General features: G+C 40.7%; 1 protein-coding gene across 1 annotated transcript in view; it reads left to right on the forward strand.

The window, feature by feature from the left end:
- Window positions 1-247: 247 nt before the first annotated feature.
- The window catches only part of LOC104465076 (synphilin-1-like), a gene marked incomplete at its 5' end in the record, with an annotated part of 16,888 nt that continues 3,383 nt past the window's right edge, over window positions 248-13,752 (forward strand). The window contains 4 exons of the mRNA XM_010077984.1: window positions 248-417; window positions 6,915-7,007; window positions 9,477-10,539; window positions 12,288-12,358. Of these exons, the coding sequence (XP_010076286.1) occupies window positions 248-417; window positions 6,915-7,007; window positions 9,477-10,539; window positions 12,288-12,358 (1,397 nt within the window). The remainder of the gene's footprint in view (window positions 418-6,914; window positions 7,008-9,476; window positions 10,540-12,287; window positions 12,359-13,752) is intronic.

Genomic DNA, 13,752 nt, shown 5'->3' on the forward strand with positions numbered 1-13,752 from the left:
ATCTCTAACATTCTGTGATTCTGTGTTATCCTTGCACCTGAATTATAGATTTTAGTGGTACGTGTTTTGAGTTTGAGCTACAAACAGACTTGTCAGTGACTGATTTTTAAAAATTGTTAGCTTAGACGAACAATTTCAAGCATTTTATTTGGGAGTGGTTCACATCCAGCCATTGTTGTGGTTGACCAGAAGTCACAGCAGAGATTTACACTTACAGGTGTCAATGTTTCCTTTATTGTTTTCACAGACATTGGTTGAATATGGAGCAAATGTCACCATGCAAAACCACGCGGGAGAGAAACCCTCACAAAGTGCTGAGCGACACGGGCACACCATGTGTTCCCGCTACTTAGTGGTTGTGGAGACGTGTATGTCATTGGCCTCTCAGGTTGTCAAGCTAACTAAGCAGCTGAAGGAGTAAGTGTTTCATTCTCAGCAGAGATATAATTCTTAAAAATATACCCTACTTCATCTTCAATTTATTAGCAGTGTCTGGTTTGTGCTTCTTATATATGATATTTTCAAGTCATATTTCTACCTTATTGCCACTCAAGTGCTTTCAAGCATTTTTCCCTTCACCTTTAGCGGCTCCGTTTTTCAGCTTTTCTCTTTTAGCAGTTTGCTGTGAAGAAAGATGAAGGGAGTAGGAGTGGAAAAGAGTATGCATGAAGCGATCTGGTCCTTTTTCCTTTTGCGTACCTTGGGATCACGTCATTGCTGATCATAATTTCTGTTTGTGCTTTTATATACAGTGAGTGGCTCTTCCCAGTTACAGTGCTGGGTGTTGATGTTGGGAGGAATAGTGGAAACAGTAGTTCGAGAAGTTTTTGTGGACTTGGAAGGTCCCCGAAGGCCACAGTGGCTACTCAGGAAATATCTTATGTTTTTTTCTCCGTAGGAGCTGGTTTAAATATTTAGTATGGTTTTTACTGAACCTTCTGTAAAGAGCCTGTTGTTTTGAAACGTGAATTTATGCAATTGCTAGCATTTATTGTTGGTTTATTTACTGTGACTTAGCATGTCAATAGGCTCATAAGATAAGACTCTTAGAAACCATCAGCACCGAACTAATGTTTTTCCAACTTAGATACAGAATCAAGAGCTTGTGAGCTAACACAAGCCATGAAAATGACTTTTGACCTCTGTTTAGAGGAGACCGTATCATTTTAGGCAAGCAGAATGTGGGTAATTTTACTGGGTATAACTTACAAGACAGGGGAGCTGCAGATGTGGCCTCTGTGAGAACAGGTGAGGGGCTGCCCTTTGTGGGACACAGCTGGTTTCCGCCAGCAGACCCACAGCAGGGCAAGCTAAGCCCATCAGCCCAGTTCATGGCACCTCTGTGAAAACGTATTTGAGAAAGGGCAGAAAATTCCAGAGCAGAGAAGGGAATAGAAGAGCAACAAACAGAGGTAACAGCAAGGTCAGAGGAGCAGGAGGTGCACCATGGTGGAGCAGACACACCACCAAGGGACTGTGGCCCGTGGAGTACCCATGCTGGAACAGGTACACCCCTTGAAAGCACTGCAGCCCATGGATAAGCCCACACCAGAGCCGGTGCTTCCCTGAAGGGACTGCAGCCTGTAAAGAACCCACACTAGAGCACAGGAAAAAATGAGAAGGAAGGAGCAGCAGAGAGAAACTGCCACACACAAACCCTGACCTGTGCTGCTCGTTGCTTTACAGAAAAGACTGGGAGTAACCTTCAGCCATGACAAGGGGGGAAGAGAGGTATCTCCCCCTGAAAATGGGGGAGAAGAGGGGCTTGGATTGCTTCTGAACCTGGCAGTGAAGTTGAGCCTAGAAAAGGGGAGGATAGGTGTTTTAAATGTCTGCCCTTTCTTATTTCCCAATACCTGAACCAATAATGAAATATTTATCCTAATTGGCAATGAATTGTTAAATTCCCCAAGCTGAGTCTCTTTTGCCCATAACAGTAATTAGTAGGTGATCTCCCTGTCTGTATCTTGAATAAGGACATTTTTTGCCTCTGTTCTTCCTATTTTCTGCCCCCCAGCCCACTGAGGGATAGAGCGAGTGAGAGATCAGCTGGCTGCGTACCTGGTTGCCAGCTGCAGCCAACCCATTACAGGGATACAATTTTTAGTTTCAAACTGTATGGCTTGAAAATAGGGGTAAAAATTACCTGTATTGTTAATTCACCCTTTTGGTATAATCAGGTATCTGTGTTGTACTGTTTTACGACAAAAGGAGTGTGTAGTAGCAGTCCCCTCTGTCATTACAGAATGCCTTCCTGTATTGGCAGTGTGCTTATTTTTATGTTTGTACTTCTAAGTTTTATATTATAAAGGCATTTTCTCTTTGTGATATCTTCACTGTTCTTTTACGTTTATACGTTTATAAATACAGTGAACTAAGGATTATTATAATTTTCACAGTTTTCATAATTTAACAGTCTGACACTATTCACTGGACATTTCAAAGTACCAGGAGTTTTGTAGTTGATTCATTTGCTGAGAAATACTAAAACATAGAAACCAACTGATATAAAGGAAAAAAGCAGAACCTAGGGTATTTCCTGAGCAGCCTGCATTAGCACCTGACTGATCTCAACATATAATGATTTTTTTTTCCCCATAACTCAGCAAAAAATCCCCACAGACACCAGAAAGTAGAAATGGCAACCAGGGATTCTCCACATTTCTGTTCTCTTCAGTGCTCATGAGTGCTTGATGTGTTACCTCTCATGTGGAAAAGAAAGACTTGTTATGTCAGTCAGCAGGCTGTTTACCCCCATAGAAATAGTCTAGTTCTGACTTTCCTGACAAAAGCATTAACTCTTTTCCAAGTCTTCCCTAAGTCTTCCCTCATCATTTCACAGATTGCATGCATAGGAAGTCATTTAAATGATATTTATCTGGCTCCTGATGGGTTCCTTTGCTTGTCTCAGCTGGAGTTAAATCTGCTTCCCTTCAGCAGCCTATTTTTTCAGGCTTCAGATGTAGCTCCCCTAAGTACAGCAGTAGCCTTTTCTTCCTCTTCTACACACGGATGCGAGTCTCTTTTGCAACCCTGTTGGAGTTTACCAAGGCAGCGAAATATTCTATTTTCTGCTTGAAAGAATAGCTTCTGCATGGCTATTTGGGCTGCAGGCCTCAGGCTGTGAGTGGGTCTGACAGAAGCAATGGACCGTGTTCGGGGGTTGATACTCAGGAGCCAGGGGGGATGATGGAAGAAGACTCTTGCCCTGTTTTGCAGTCTCATCCTGCATAAAAATCCAAGGATGGTACAAAGTACATGTGTAGGACAGCTTCTCAAGGGGCCTTATCTCTGGCATAGCAGGAGAATTCATTGGCTACAGCACCCCTGAAGACCCTGAAAGCATCAGATGGCAACAGATGGAAGTCCAGTTTACAGTCTAAGTCTACATAGCAAAGGCTCCAACTTGGGCAGCTGGGCTGCCTTTCCTGTATTTTCTCCACCTACTTCTGCTGATGTTAATGGACATTGTTCTAGAGACAGAGGAGTGACGATTGTGTCAATATCAACACTGAAAGCCCTTATCTGCTTCCCAACCTTCCCTCAGCTGCTGTAATTTTGAGTTGGTCAAACAACCTTTTTTTATTCTGGGTGTCTTATTAGCCAGGGATAAAAGCCTCTCTCTGGTGACACTGTATGTCCCCAACCACGGGAAGAGTGGAATAATTGATACTGTGCAAGAACAGAAGCACAGAAATTGTCATAGACCAGCACCTGACAAGACCTATCTTCAAAGATCCTAAACCAAAGAAGGAAGTACTGTCTTTTAGTCTCTTTTTGTGAGCTCTTCCAGTCATCAAGGCAACACAGGGCAGTTCTAGAGAGAAGTTACCCCAATCCATCAGACTCTTTGAAGCCATTCCTGAAAAGAAGGCACAAAACCAAAACAATAAAATCACATTTTGCCAGTCTTTATGTCTTGCAACTCTTTGATCCAAAGCAGCTCAGATGACAAATACAGAGGAACAGGGCAAAACCTTTTCAGTTGGGTTTAAGTCTTCATTCAGAGACAAAAGTCTTTATATTTGAAAGAAGGAAATAAGTAGTAACTATAAATGTTCCATCGAATCTTCACAAGGGATTAACTGAGGAACCAAGCAACTCTTTCTATACGTAAAGTGGAAGGTGACCCACAGAAACTGCTATTACTGGCTTAAAAATAAAAGCTTTAGTTTGCATCTGTTGTGAACTATAGAAGTTTGATCAATCCAGTAGGACTTTCTGAACTAAACAAAATGCTTAAGACAGTAACAAAACTTTCCCACAGAGTCTGCACAAAATGTTTTCATTTTATTTCCTGAGGTCTTCTTAGGTCTTACAATCTTAGTTATTCCTTCACTGATTTCATCTGTCTGAAAAAACCTTAGTTCCCAGTGTAGAAAATTCCTACCTGCACAAGTATATGGTTTCTGGCACTTACAGTATTAGCAATAATGACTTTCGTTGTTTGGGCTTTCCTGACCTGAAGCGACCAAGTCAGAACCAATAACATAAAATTAATGCTTCCCTAGTATTGTAGTTTGACCCTGGCTAGCAGCAAAACACCACAACTGCTCGCTAGACTTCTATGAAGCAGTAAGGCAACATACTTTGAAAGATACTTCACTAAAGCACAGTGCCTCAGCTTGTTCCCTGTTCAGTTACTGAGCTCCCTGACTTAATTAGGAGGTAGCTGGGGTCCACAATTGTCTAAGTAGACGCAGAAGGGTCTTTACAAATTACTTGGAACATTGTCTAATCTAAGACCCTCAGAATTTGGGCATTATATATCATAAAGCAAGTAGACCCTCTTACCCCTGAAGCTACAGTGCTCATCTTCTAGATCAGTCTGGTTTAAATGCTTAGCAATATTGCTGTTCCAAGAGGTTGTGATCCCTTGTTTTCAATGTTATGTACATATGTGTATGTTACATATCTTTAGGAATAGTGTTGGCAAGATGTATGGGTTTCTGTGAGCTATTTACTAGCTAGTTAAACTCTGACAATGGAGGAAACTTTAAGTATTTTATCACAGTAAAATATTTAAGTGGATTGAGAACATTAACTCAGCAGGAGAGGTCTCAGAGACGTCCATTAAAGCTAAAGGCATAAGAAGCTGTTAGCTACATTAGTTAGATATTCAGAAATGAAGAAAGCATAAAAGGCAAATAAAACAGATAAATCACATCACAGTCTAATCTCAAATGACAATTTCCCTGGCTCTTAAAAGAGACTGTGTGAGGACTTGCAATATAAGCCAACATTGACAGATGGTAGGAGTAATTTTAAAATTGTCTAAGGAAGTGTGTAGGCAAGAGGAAGGAAGATGGAAAATTAAAGGAAGAAAGGATATACATAAAGCATAGTTGTACTGTAAAATACGATGGCAAGGCAATATGTCAAGATCCCACCTTCAGTTCTGAAACACTTTTCAGATCCTCTCTGATATGTTAAAAGTAAAATGTTTGTTTTCTGCCAGCCCTGCAAGTACAACCCCTGGTCTAAAAAGTTGTCTGGATTATTTCTGGCTTTGACATTGCCAGTTATAAAGTCTGCATTTGGAACTCAGATAACTCTTCTGATGGTATGCAAGCTAGGAAAGAATCCAGCTCACTGTCATAGAACCAACCATATTACTTCTGCAGATCCAATAAGAATAAAAATACTGAAAACATATTACTTCTACAGCAACAGAAGCGGAGCCTGGAAGGAACAGATAAAAAGTCATTTTCACATGGTCATTTGATCAGGACCAGGGAATAAAACTAAATTTACCAATTGTATTCCAGGTGAAAGATAGCATATGCACAGTAACGAAAAGCTGTAGGTCTCCTGTTTTCTAATAGTTTCACAATAATTCTTTCTGTACAGTGTTTAGAGGCACTGGAACTTACAGGTGACTACACAAGATTTAATGTTATCTGTGGTGGTAAACAAGCTAAAGGAGTGTTTTGATCTTAGAATAAAAGTTCTAAATTGGATGAGAGCAGAGACAGAGAGAACCTTCAGTGGCAAACTGATCTATTCCTTCACTTTTGTAGAACTACTTGAAGGTTTGCAGGTTATCTTGTTCAACTGAGTCCTTCCTATGGAAGTAAGTATGTGGCAGGACAACAGAGACTGTGATTACAGTTCTGTGGTAAATGGGGTTTCCAGTATGGATGTCACTTTCATATTACTAATGATTTATATCTGCTATTACAATTTTTTGTCTCTAAAGTTATTTACACAGCAGTTTAAATATCAACACCACTCTGAAAGTGATAGACTGCAGTAGGTACAGCACTACTGAGTGTCAGGTGGGTGCAGAGCACAGGTAGGACTTTTGGTATGGTTGGGCAGCAAGCAGATGTGCTTTTTCCTGCTCCCCTGAATACAGAGAGGTCATACGTAGCACCATGCTATAGCTGAAGAAGGTTGGACCAGCCCTTTCCGGTGGGCAAAGGCTCCTCTCCAAGTTAATTTGCAGATAGGAAAGGAGAGAGCAGTTGTCTGATCTATCATTTAGCTGAGCAAAATCCATCCACCAAATGTAGGAAGTGTCATCTTAATCTGTCTCTTTCCTCTTCCTTTACACAAACAAGTAAGAACCAAGTGGCCCTAAGTCTGCTCTGCCATATCTTTGTTTCTGGACTATTATTTTCTGTGAGTCACTCAGTTCCAATGAACTGCTGCTTATGATTCCCCACTTGTCCTTGTATAATAAATAATCTCTGACATGTAAGCATCTCTCATTTGGTCTTGTACAGTGATCACAAAATGTCCACAGGGATTCAGAGACAAGTAGAAACTCTCTGTTTATGCTAGTACTTATAATTTCTCCATTTATGTACTACGTAAAGTATAAGTGAAAAGGACTTCTGTTTTGACTACGAAGTTGAACAAGCACTGACTGTTTTAAAATTCAAGGTAAACAGTCTTACATTTTCTTGCAGGCAAACAGTGGAACGTGTGACACTACAGAACCAACTCCAGCAGCTTTTAGAAGTCCAGCGGTCAGAGGGCAAGTCACTGTCCATGTCCCCAAGGTAAGGTGAATGGACTTGTGGTGCAGACTGGATTTGCACAGTTTCATGATACCGTCAGTTGTCAGGAGAAGCTGTGACCTGTCTAAATAGTAGATGTGTTCTGTTGAAGTAAATGTGTTTCTTTTACCTTGTGGGCTTGAAGCTGAGCTCTCAGAATTTGACATGTATAATGTATAAATATTGGAAATTTTGAGTCTGAAATTAATAGTCTCTGTTTCCCAGCAGAGTGAAAATTGGATTTACAGTGGAGTAGAATAGAATTTGTGTTAGATGAATAGCAGAGAATCCTAGAAGCCCGTAGGAAGGTTGTAAAGTTTGGCCTTGTGATGTTCCACTGTACATTACTGCCAGCTGTAATTCGTAAAACCAGTCACCGACAAAACCTGCTTTCAGGTTAATAAGACTCCTTATACTCATTAAGTCTTTTGCCTGCAGTAGCTTGTATAAAGCGTCAAAACTCCAGAAATTTTATGTATTGTTTACAGATCCTGTCAGAAGTCAAAGAAATAGACACAAACTGAGTAGCATTAAAGAGGAGGAAAGTAAAGGCAGAGGACTGGATCTGGAGGCTGCTAACATATCTCTCTGACCTCTGACATAGACTTTGAGTGTGGTGCATGGAAGTCAAGCAAGCACACAACTTCTCTCTGATAGCAATCTTAAGAAGACTTTGAAAGGAATTAAGTAACTCAGAGGCAAATAGGACTTGGTTTATCGTTACCTTCTGATTCAGTTTCCTCTCTGGAAGACATATGCAGCACTTCTCATTATTTCAGAATTGTTAGGGAGCTACGTATATGTTAAAGTATAAAGCCAGCATAAAATCTTTTTCAGGCATTGACAGTCAGAACTTTGGGTCATCAAGTATGAACTTCTAGGATCAGTGACTACTTTTTTCCCATTCTCACAGAATGCCTCTTTTATGGACAAGTGCTCCATGTCCCAGAATTTCATCTGTCAGTGTTTCAGATTTCAGACAAGTGCACATAGTTAGAGAAGTAGTTAACAAAGACTTCGGGATTGGAAATGCATTTGTGTAGAGGAACTTAAGCTAGGAAAGGGCTGTAAATTCCAAACTCCTGCTAAGTAGAAAACCACCCTGGAAAGAGTTGTTTTTTTTAATCTGATGATCTTTGCCTTCCCTGTCTGCCAGATCAGCAGAAACAATGGGACCAAACACTGTCTTCCAGTTCATTTGGTTTCTGTGATTTTTGCTGAGTGGTCTTTCCAAGTGATCTCACATCTGAGTAAGAACCATAACCATTTTACTTTCAGTATCAGATAAGATCAGGTGAGAGCAGATCTCAAATCATTCACTATTCCTGTAAAATGGTAGGTTTCAACATCTTTTTAGTTAAGTGAGCAAATCTGAAAATGATACTTTGTTCTTTAAAATTTTATTTCATAGTTGGCTACTACTTTTCTTTCCAGCTAGAACCCACCTGTGGGTATTATCAACATCCAAAGAGCCAGCAGCAGATCTAAGAGCACCTATCCCTTTTACTGGGAATGTCTATTGTAGATAGATGCATATTCTTCAGTATCTGTTTCAGTTTGCCGCAGAATTCAAAACACAAAATTAATTGAAGATGAGGTGGCATTTTATGCATTGTGAGAGCTATGGACTGATCAGAGTAGAAGTTGCTTGTGAAAAAATAAATTAAATTTATTAATTCACTGCCTCACACTAACCTTAATTTTGTCATCTTATCCTTACTCAGAGGAAAAGTGGTTTAAAATAAGAACGTGGGGTATTATGAGCTCTGGCATATGTCATGGGGAAAGAAGTGGCCTCTGTAATTTACGTTCTTTGCAGATCAGACTTGAGATTGCTGTTTCCTCACTGTGTAACATTTGGGGTTCTAAATTTAATTTATTATTCTAATAGTATTGAAATAAATTCATGTCACCTTTCTCATGCTTTTCAGTATTTCATATCTGAAAAGGGTTTTTTCCCTGACTTTTTATGAGGTCTTAGATGGCTGTTATTAATATCAGATGAAGTTTGGATTTATGAAATCATTGCTATGCAGAGAGCTGGTACTTTCACAGTATTTAGAATAAGCTACTTTTGTATTATGATGTGGCTTGGATAGTAGGCATTTGGCCTTGTGGGGTTTTTTGGCTTTTAAACCATGTCAACTCCCACAAATAGGAAACAGTAGTTTCTCTAAATTTTTCCTCAGAAAGTCATCTTTGGCATCTAAATAACCATTCTAAGTTTTGATTTTAAGGAGTTTTCTTTGTAAGAGAAAGTAAAGAGACTCAGATCCTAATTAGGAATGGAAGCAGGGTTGCATCCTTCTCTGTGTAGTCTTCACTGTGTCATCATAGTAATGAATTCCATGTGAGTAGCGATGAAGACGATAAGTAACAATAAGCTGAGGCAGCGTACACTGGAAATGGCAGATTCACATTTTATATGTGCATTAATCTGGCTGTGGTATTTCCTCCTTTATTTTCTTTAAGCTCACCATCATCTCCTGCTTCTGGCAAACCCCAGTGGAAACCATCTGAAGCAGATGAATTGTCTCCACCAAAAAGTAAATTGAACACCCAAGATGGGATTCAGATTCTTGGCAGCTTGGGAACTTCTAGTCGCACTCGAGCCAAGATAAAAGATGAGGATTCAGATAACATCTTGCGCCAGTTGTTGGGGAAGGAAATCTCTGAAAACGTCTGTATGCAGGAAAAGCTGACTTTGGAATTTCAGGGTGCTCATGCATCCTCCAAGAACGTGAAGAAGATTTTGCCAGAGAAAAGGGAGCTGAAGTTAGCCAGACTGAGGCAACTGATGCAGAGGTCACTCAGTGAGTCTGACACAGACTCAGCTAATTCTGAGGACCATAAGAACACCCCTGTGAAGCGAACTGATAAACTGAGGCCTCAGCCCATTGTGGAGAGTGTTGAGACCACAGAGAGTTTGCACCTGATGATTAAGAAACACACTAACGCAGCAGGACGTCGCTTCCCTTTTGGTATCAGGGTCTCTAAGCCTGTGGATGGCCACAGTCCTTCCCCTACTTCAGAGAACAGCGACCCGGATAACGAAGCCCCGTATCAGTCTAGTACTGTACCTCAGAGCCAGTTTTGTGGAGACAACTCTCCATCCAGCATGGACAGTGCCAGTGCTCAAAAGGTTGCCACCAGCCCTAAGAGCGCTCTTAAGTCTCCATCTTCAAAGCGCAGAACCTCCCAAAATTTGAAACTCCGGGTAACTTTTGAGGAGCCTGTGGTGCAGGTGGAGCTAGCAGAGTCAGAACTAACCGAGGAAAAGGATAGAGACCGGGGCAAAGGACTTGTGCGGGCTCCAGCCGGCTCTGGGGAGCCAGCAGGAGACCAGCTGAAAAGGCCTTTTGGAACCTTTCGGTCCATAATGGAGACGCTGAGTGGCAACCAAAATAACAACAACAACTGTCAAACAGCAAACCTGATCAAAACCTCATCAACGCTGCCTTTTGCCTCATTAGGAAGGAAAACAGCAGACAGCAAGGGAAATCCAGCAGCTCTCACAAAAGGAAGAAACAATCCAGTGAGTGCACTGAAGGAGGAAGGGCCTTTTTCCCCCTTGTCTCTTTAAGTAATGAATAAGTTTGAAAAGCTTCTCCTTCATGCTTTTCTATAGCAAAAGGATGCACACAAATACTTTACTGTATTTGGCCTGTAGAAAGCCCAAGCACTGTTTTAATTTTGGAAGTTTTTTTCCAAGGAATGACAGGTATTGCTTGTGTACAGAGTCCATACTCCTAGACCACATGGTTCACATTCTGTGTCGAAAGCTTTCCATGGAGACGTGATTCACCTAGAAATTATGTTTGATGTTGCTCTGAGTGACTAGTCATACAAAGAGAATGTTACGCTTGAATCTGGGGGATTTTGGAGGAGTAAATAGCTGAAGGACTAGCCCTGTCCTGATCTATAGCCGAGATTGATGAGGCCAACAGGATAAAAATAAATGGTAGAATATAAAGAGGAAAAAAAGGTCCTTCCTGCTTCTGCAGGTGCTACAGCCATCCCCTAGATGTTGAAGCTATCAGTACCCAGCCCTCTTTGCCTACTCTCTGTGGACAGCACACAGTCTTCTCCTGGCAGAGCATATGGTTGGTCTGTAGCAAAATGTACTGGATCCAGATCATCCCCTCTCTGCAGTCAACAGATTGCCCTTTTGGGGATCCCAACAGAAAGAGAGCTGTCTCCAGTTAGGAGGCTGGCTCTCTTGTTCAAGAGAAAGGAGAATATACTTTGAACAAATGTATCTTCCAAGAGAAGGGAAAAGGTATTCAATTAAAGAGACAGAGGTAGGAAATACTGGGAACACAGTGTGTTTGTGGAGTGGAGAGAAGTGCAAGCATCTAGAAATACAATGAAGAGCTGAGTAAGAGGGAATGGTAGATGATTTAATCCTCTGTGAAAGACAAGGTGGGAGGGAAGGAGTGGATGGAAAGACATGAGGCAAAAGAATCATTTCAAGATGAAAAAAAGAATATAACACAGGCCAAGAGGAGAAGGAGGAATAGTGAATTATATACTGTAAAAAGTATGACAAGGTAGTGGAAGAAAAACACAGGAAAATCTTAGGCATAGAGGAGGCAAAATGAGTATGGAAAAGAAACAGTGGAAAAAGAGAACTCGGAAACAGTGAGCAGTCCATATTAGAGGGTACTGCTAGAACTGTAGCGCTGTAGCAGAATGTGAAATGAAATGAAACATTCAAAGGAGACCTAATAATTGAAGTGGGACTGCATTTATTAAAGTTACTCAGAATCACAGTATGAACTACTGATTTGAGCCTTTAAAGACATGCATCATCTAGTTGAACAGCCAATTTTACATAGAAGTATTTTCATAACACAATGGCAATCTCAAAAGAGTGATTCAGATTTTATAGGGACAGAGGAAAAGACAGTCTGTCTTGAAAGATGTTCTGATAGATTGCAAGGTCATGAGCAGTTTTCATAATTCTTTAAGAAATTTGAAGACTTGGATGAGGTAATTTAACACTGACGCTTGCACTGTAAACCACACTTTGTCTGTGAAAGGCCATGTTTGCATGTCGTTACCAACATAAAAATTGTGGAAAGACTACATTTTCATACCAACCCAAAGGACGACAGTACACACCTCAAAGAGGTAATAGATTCAGCCTCATTTACTAACTCAAAAGAGATCTGTTAAACTGTTATTGTGGCTGTTTGACTGCATGTTTTGGTAGACTTCCATGTTATGCATGTGGTAAGCTCAGTGCATGTTTTTGACTGATATGATGTTGTACTTCCTTAGGGTCCTTACTTCAGCTACACCAGTCTTTCCTCTAGCACGCTGAATGAAGAACTTCTGTGTAACTATGCTTGGTATGTGCTTCTGCATGGTGATGTTTAGCATCTCTGTTGCTTTCTTTTCTCAGATTGCATGTGTTTGCTAACGTTATTCGTAACTGAAATACTGGAATTGATGGATGCACAAGAAGGGAAATAAATGAACAGATGAACATCTAAATTCCTAGAAAAGCAGAAATTTATGATGGATTTTTGCTGATGTCACCATTGAACTGGCTACAGGATTTCAGTTTGAAACCAGTATAGAGAGTATTCATACTTGCAAATCCACCAGGGAGTATAGTGCACTTTGGCTGAGTATTCAGCCTCTGTTGAATGAAAGTCAAGTACCAGATGAGAATGGAAATTAAATTTCCTCTCATGTGGAAAGCACAAACACCACAGTTCATCTCTAGATGGAGACTACAGAGAACATGAGGCAGAATGCTCTACTCCAGTCCAGTGCTCTCCTATTTTCACACATTTTTCTTACTCTCCCTTAGATTTTGAAGTTAAATCTGCTCTTTAAAAGTCTGATAACTTTGTCTGTGTTCAGACTCCTTAATTTAGACATCTTCCATCAGGACTACTCGGGCAGATAGATACCAGGCCCTCAAGGTCTGTAAAGACACATTGGAAAAAACATTTGACAAAGTGTGTGTTTATTTTATAAGCAAGTGTTTTTTTAAAAATTACCTGTCATTTTTATCCAACTCAACACTCCCAAATTCTTGTGATGACAGTTTTTTTCTGTTAAACTGAGATATAAATCCTTTCACTAGGCCTGGAAATGATTGCTATTCACACCAACATTATACATTTGAAGGTATTTCTGTGAAAATTATAAATTAGTCATTCTGCAGTTCAGGAGCCTAAATTACTTTCAAGTTACTCTTTTCTAAATGTCTAATGCATTTTTTTTTTTGTTCACTTGTTTTCTAACGCCAGGACCTTCCCATACTTAAAAACTCAATTTCCGTGATGGAAATGGGAGCCTTGTTCTGAAGTCATTGGCACAGTGTATGTGAAACCAGAAACAGAACTGTAAAGTTTCCAAGAGGTTTCATTCTCTCCTGAAAACAAAGAGGGAAATTCCAGTGCAGAAAACTGACTGCACAGCAGCAGTTTGCGGGAGCATCAGTGGGCAGCCTCCAATCAAAACACCCAGCTTCCTGTCCAGACCATGGACTAACACAAAACTTTTAATCTCATCCTTATGTTAGAGCCGTCTCCCAGATGTAGCCAGTTGTTGTCATTCGGTACTGTGTCATGTAAATGCTCTTGTGTGAGAAATCTCTGGCAGCATGGCATTTCCCCAGAAGCAGGGAGACAGGGAGGGTCTGCCTGCTGCTGCAGGGCTGCGGAGTTGCCTGCTGGGAGGGTGAAGGTTGGGGCTAAACTTCTGTCCATCCCTGCAGGCGCTGCTGAAC

The sequence above is a fragment of the Pterocles gutturalis genome, unplaced genomic scaffold (assembly GCF_000699245.1).
Source record: "Pterocles gutturalis isolate BGI_N339 unplaced genomic scaffold, ASM69924v1 scaffold22968, whole genome shotgun sequence".
NCBI classification, from domain to species: domain Eukaryota; kingdom Metazoa; phylum Chordata; class Aves; order Pterocliformes; family Pteroclidae; genus Pterocles; species Pterocles gutturalis.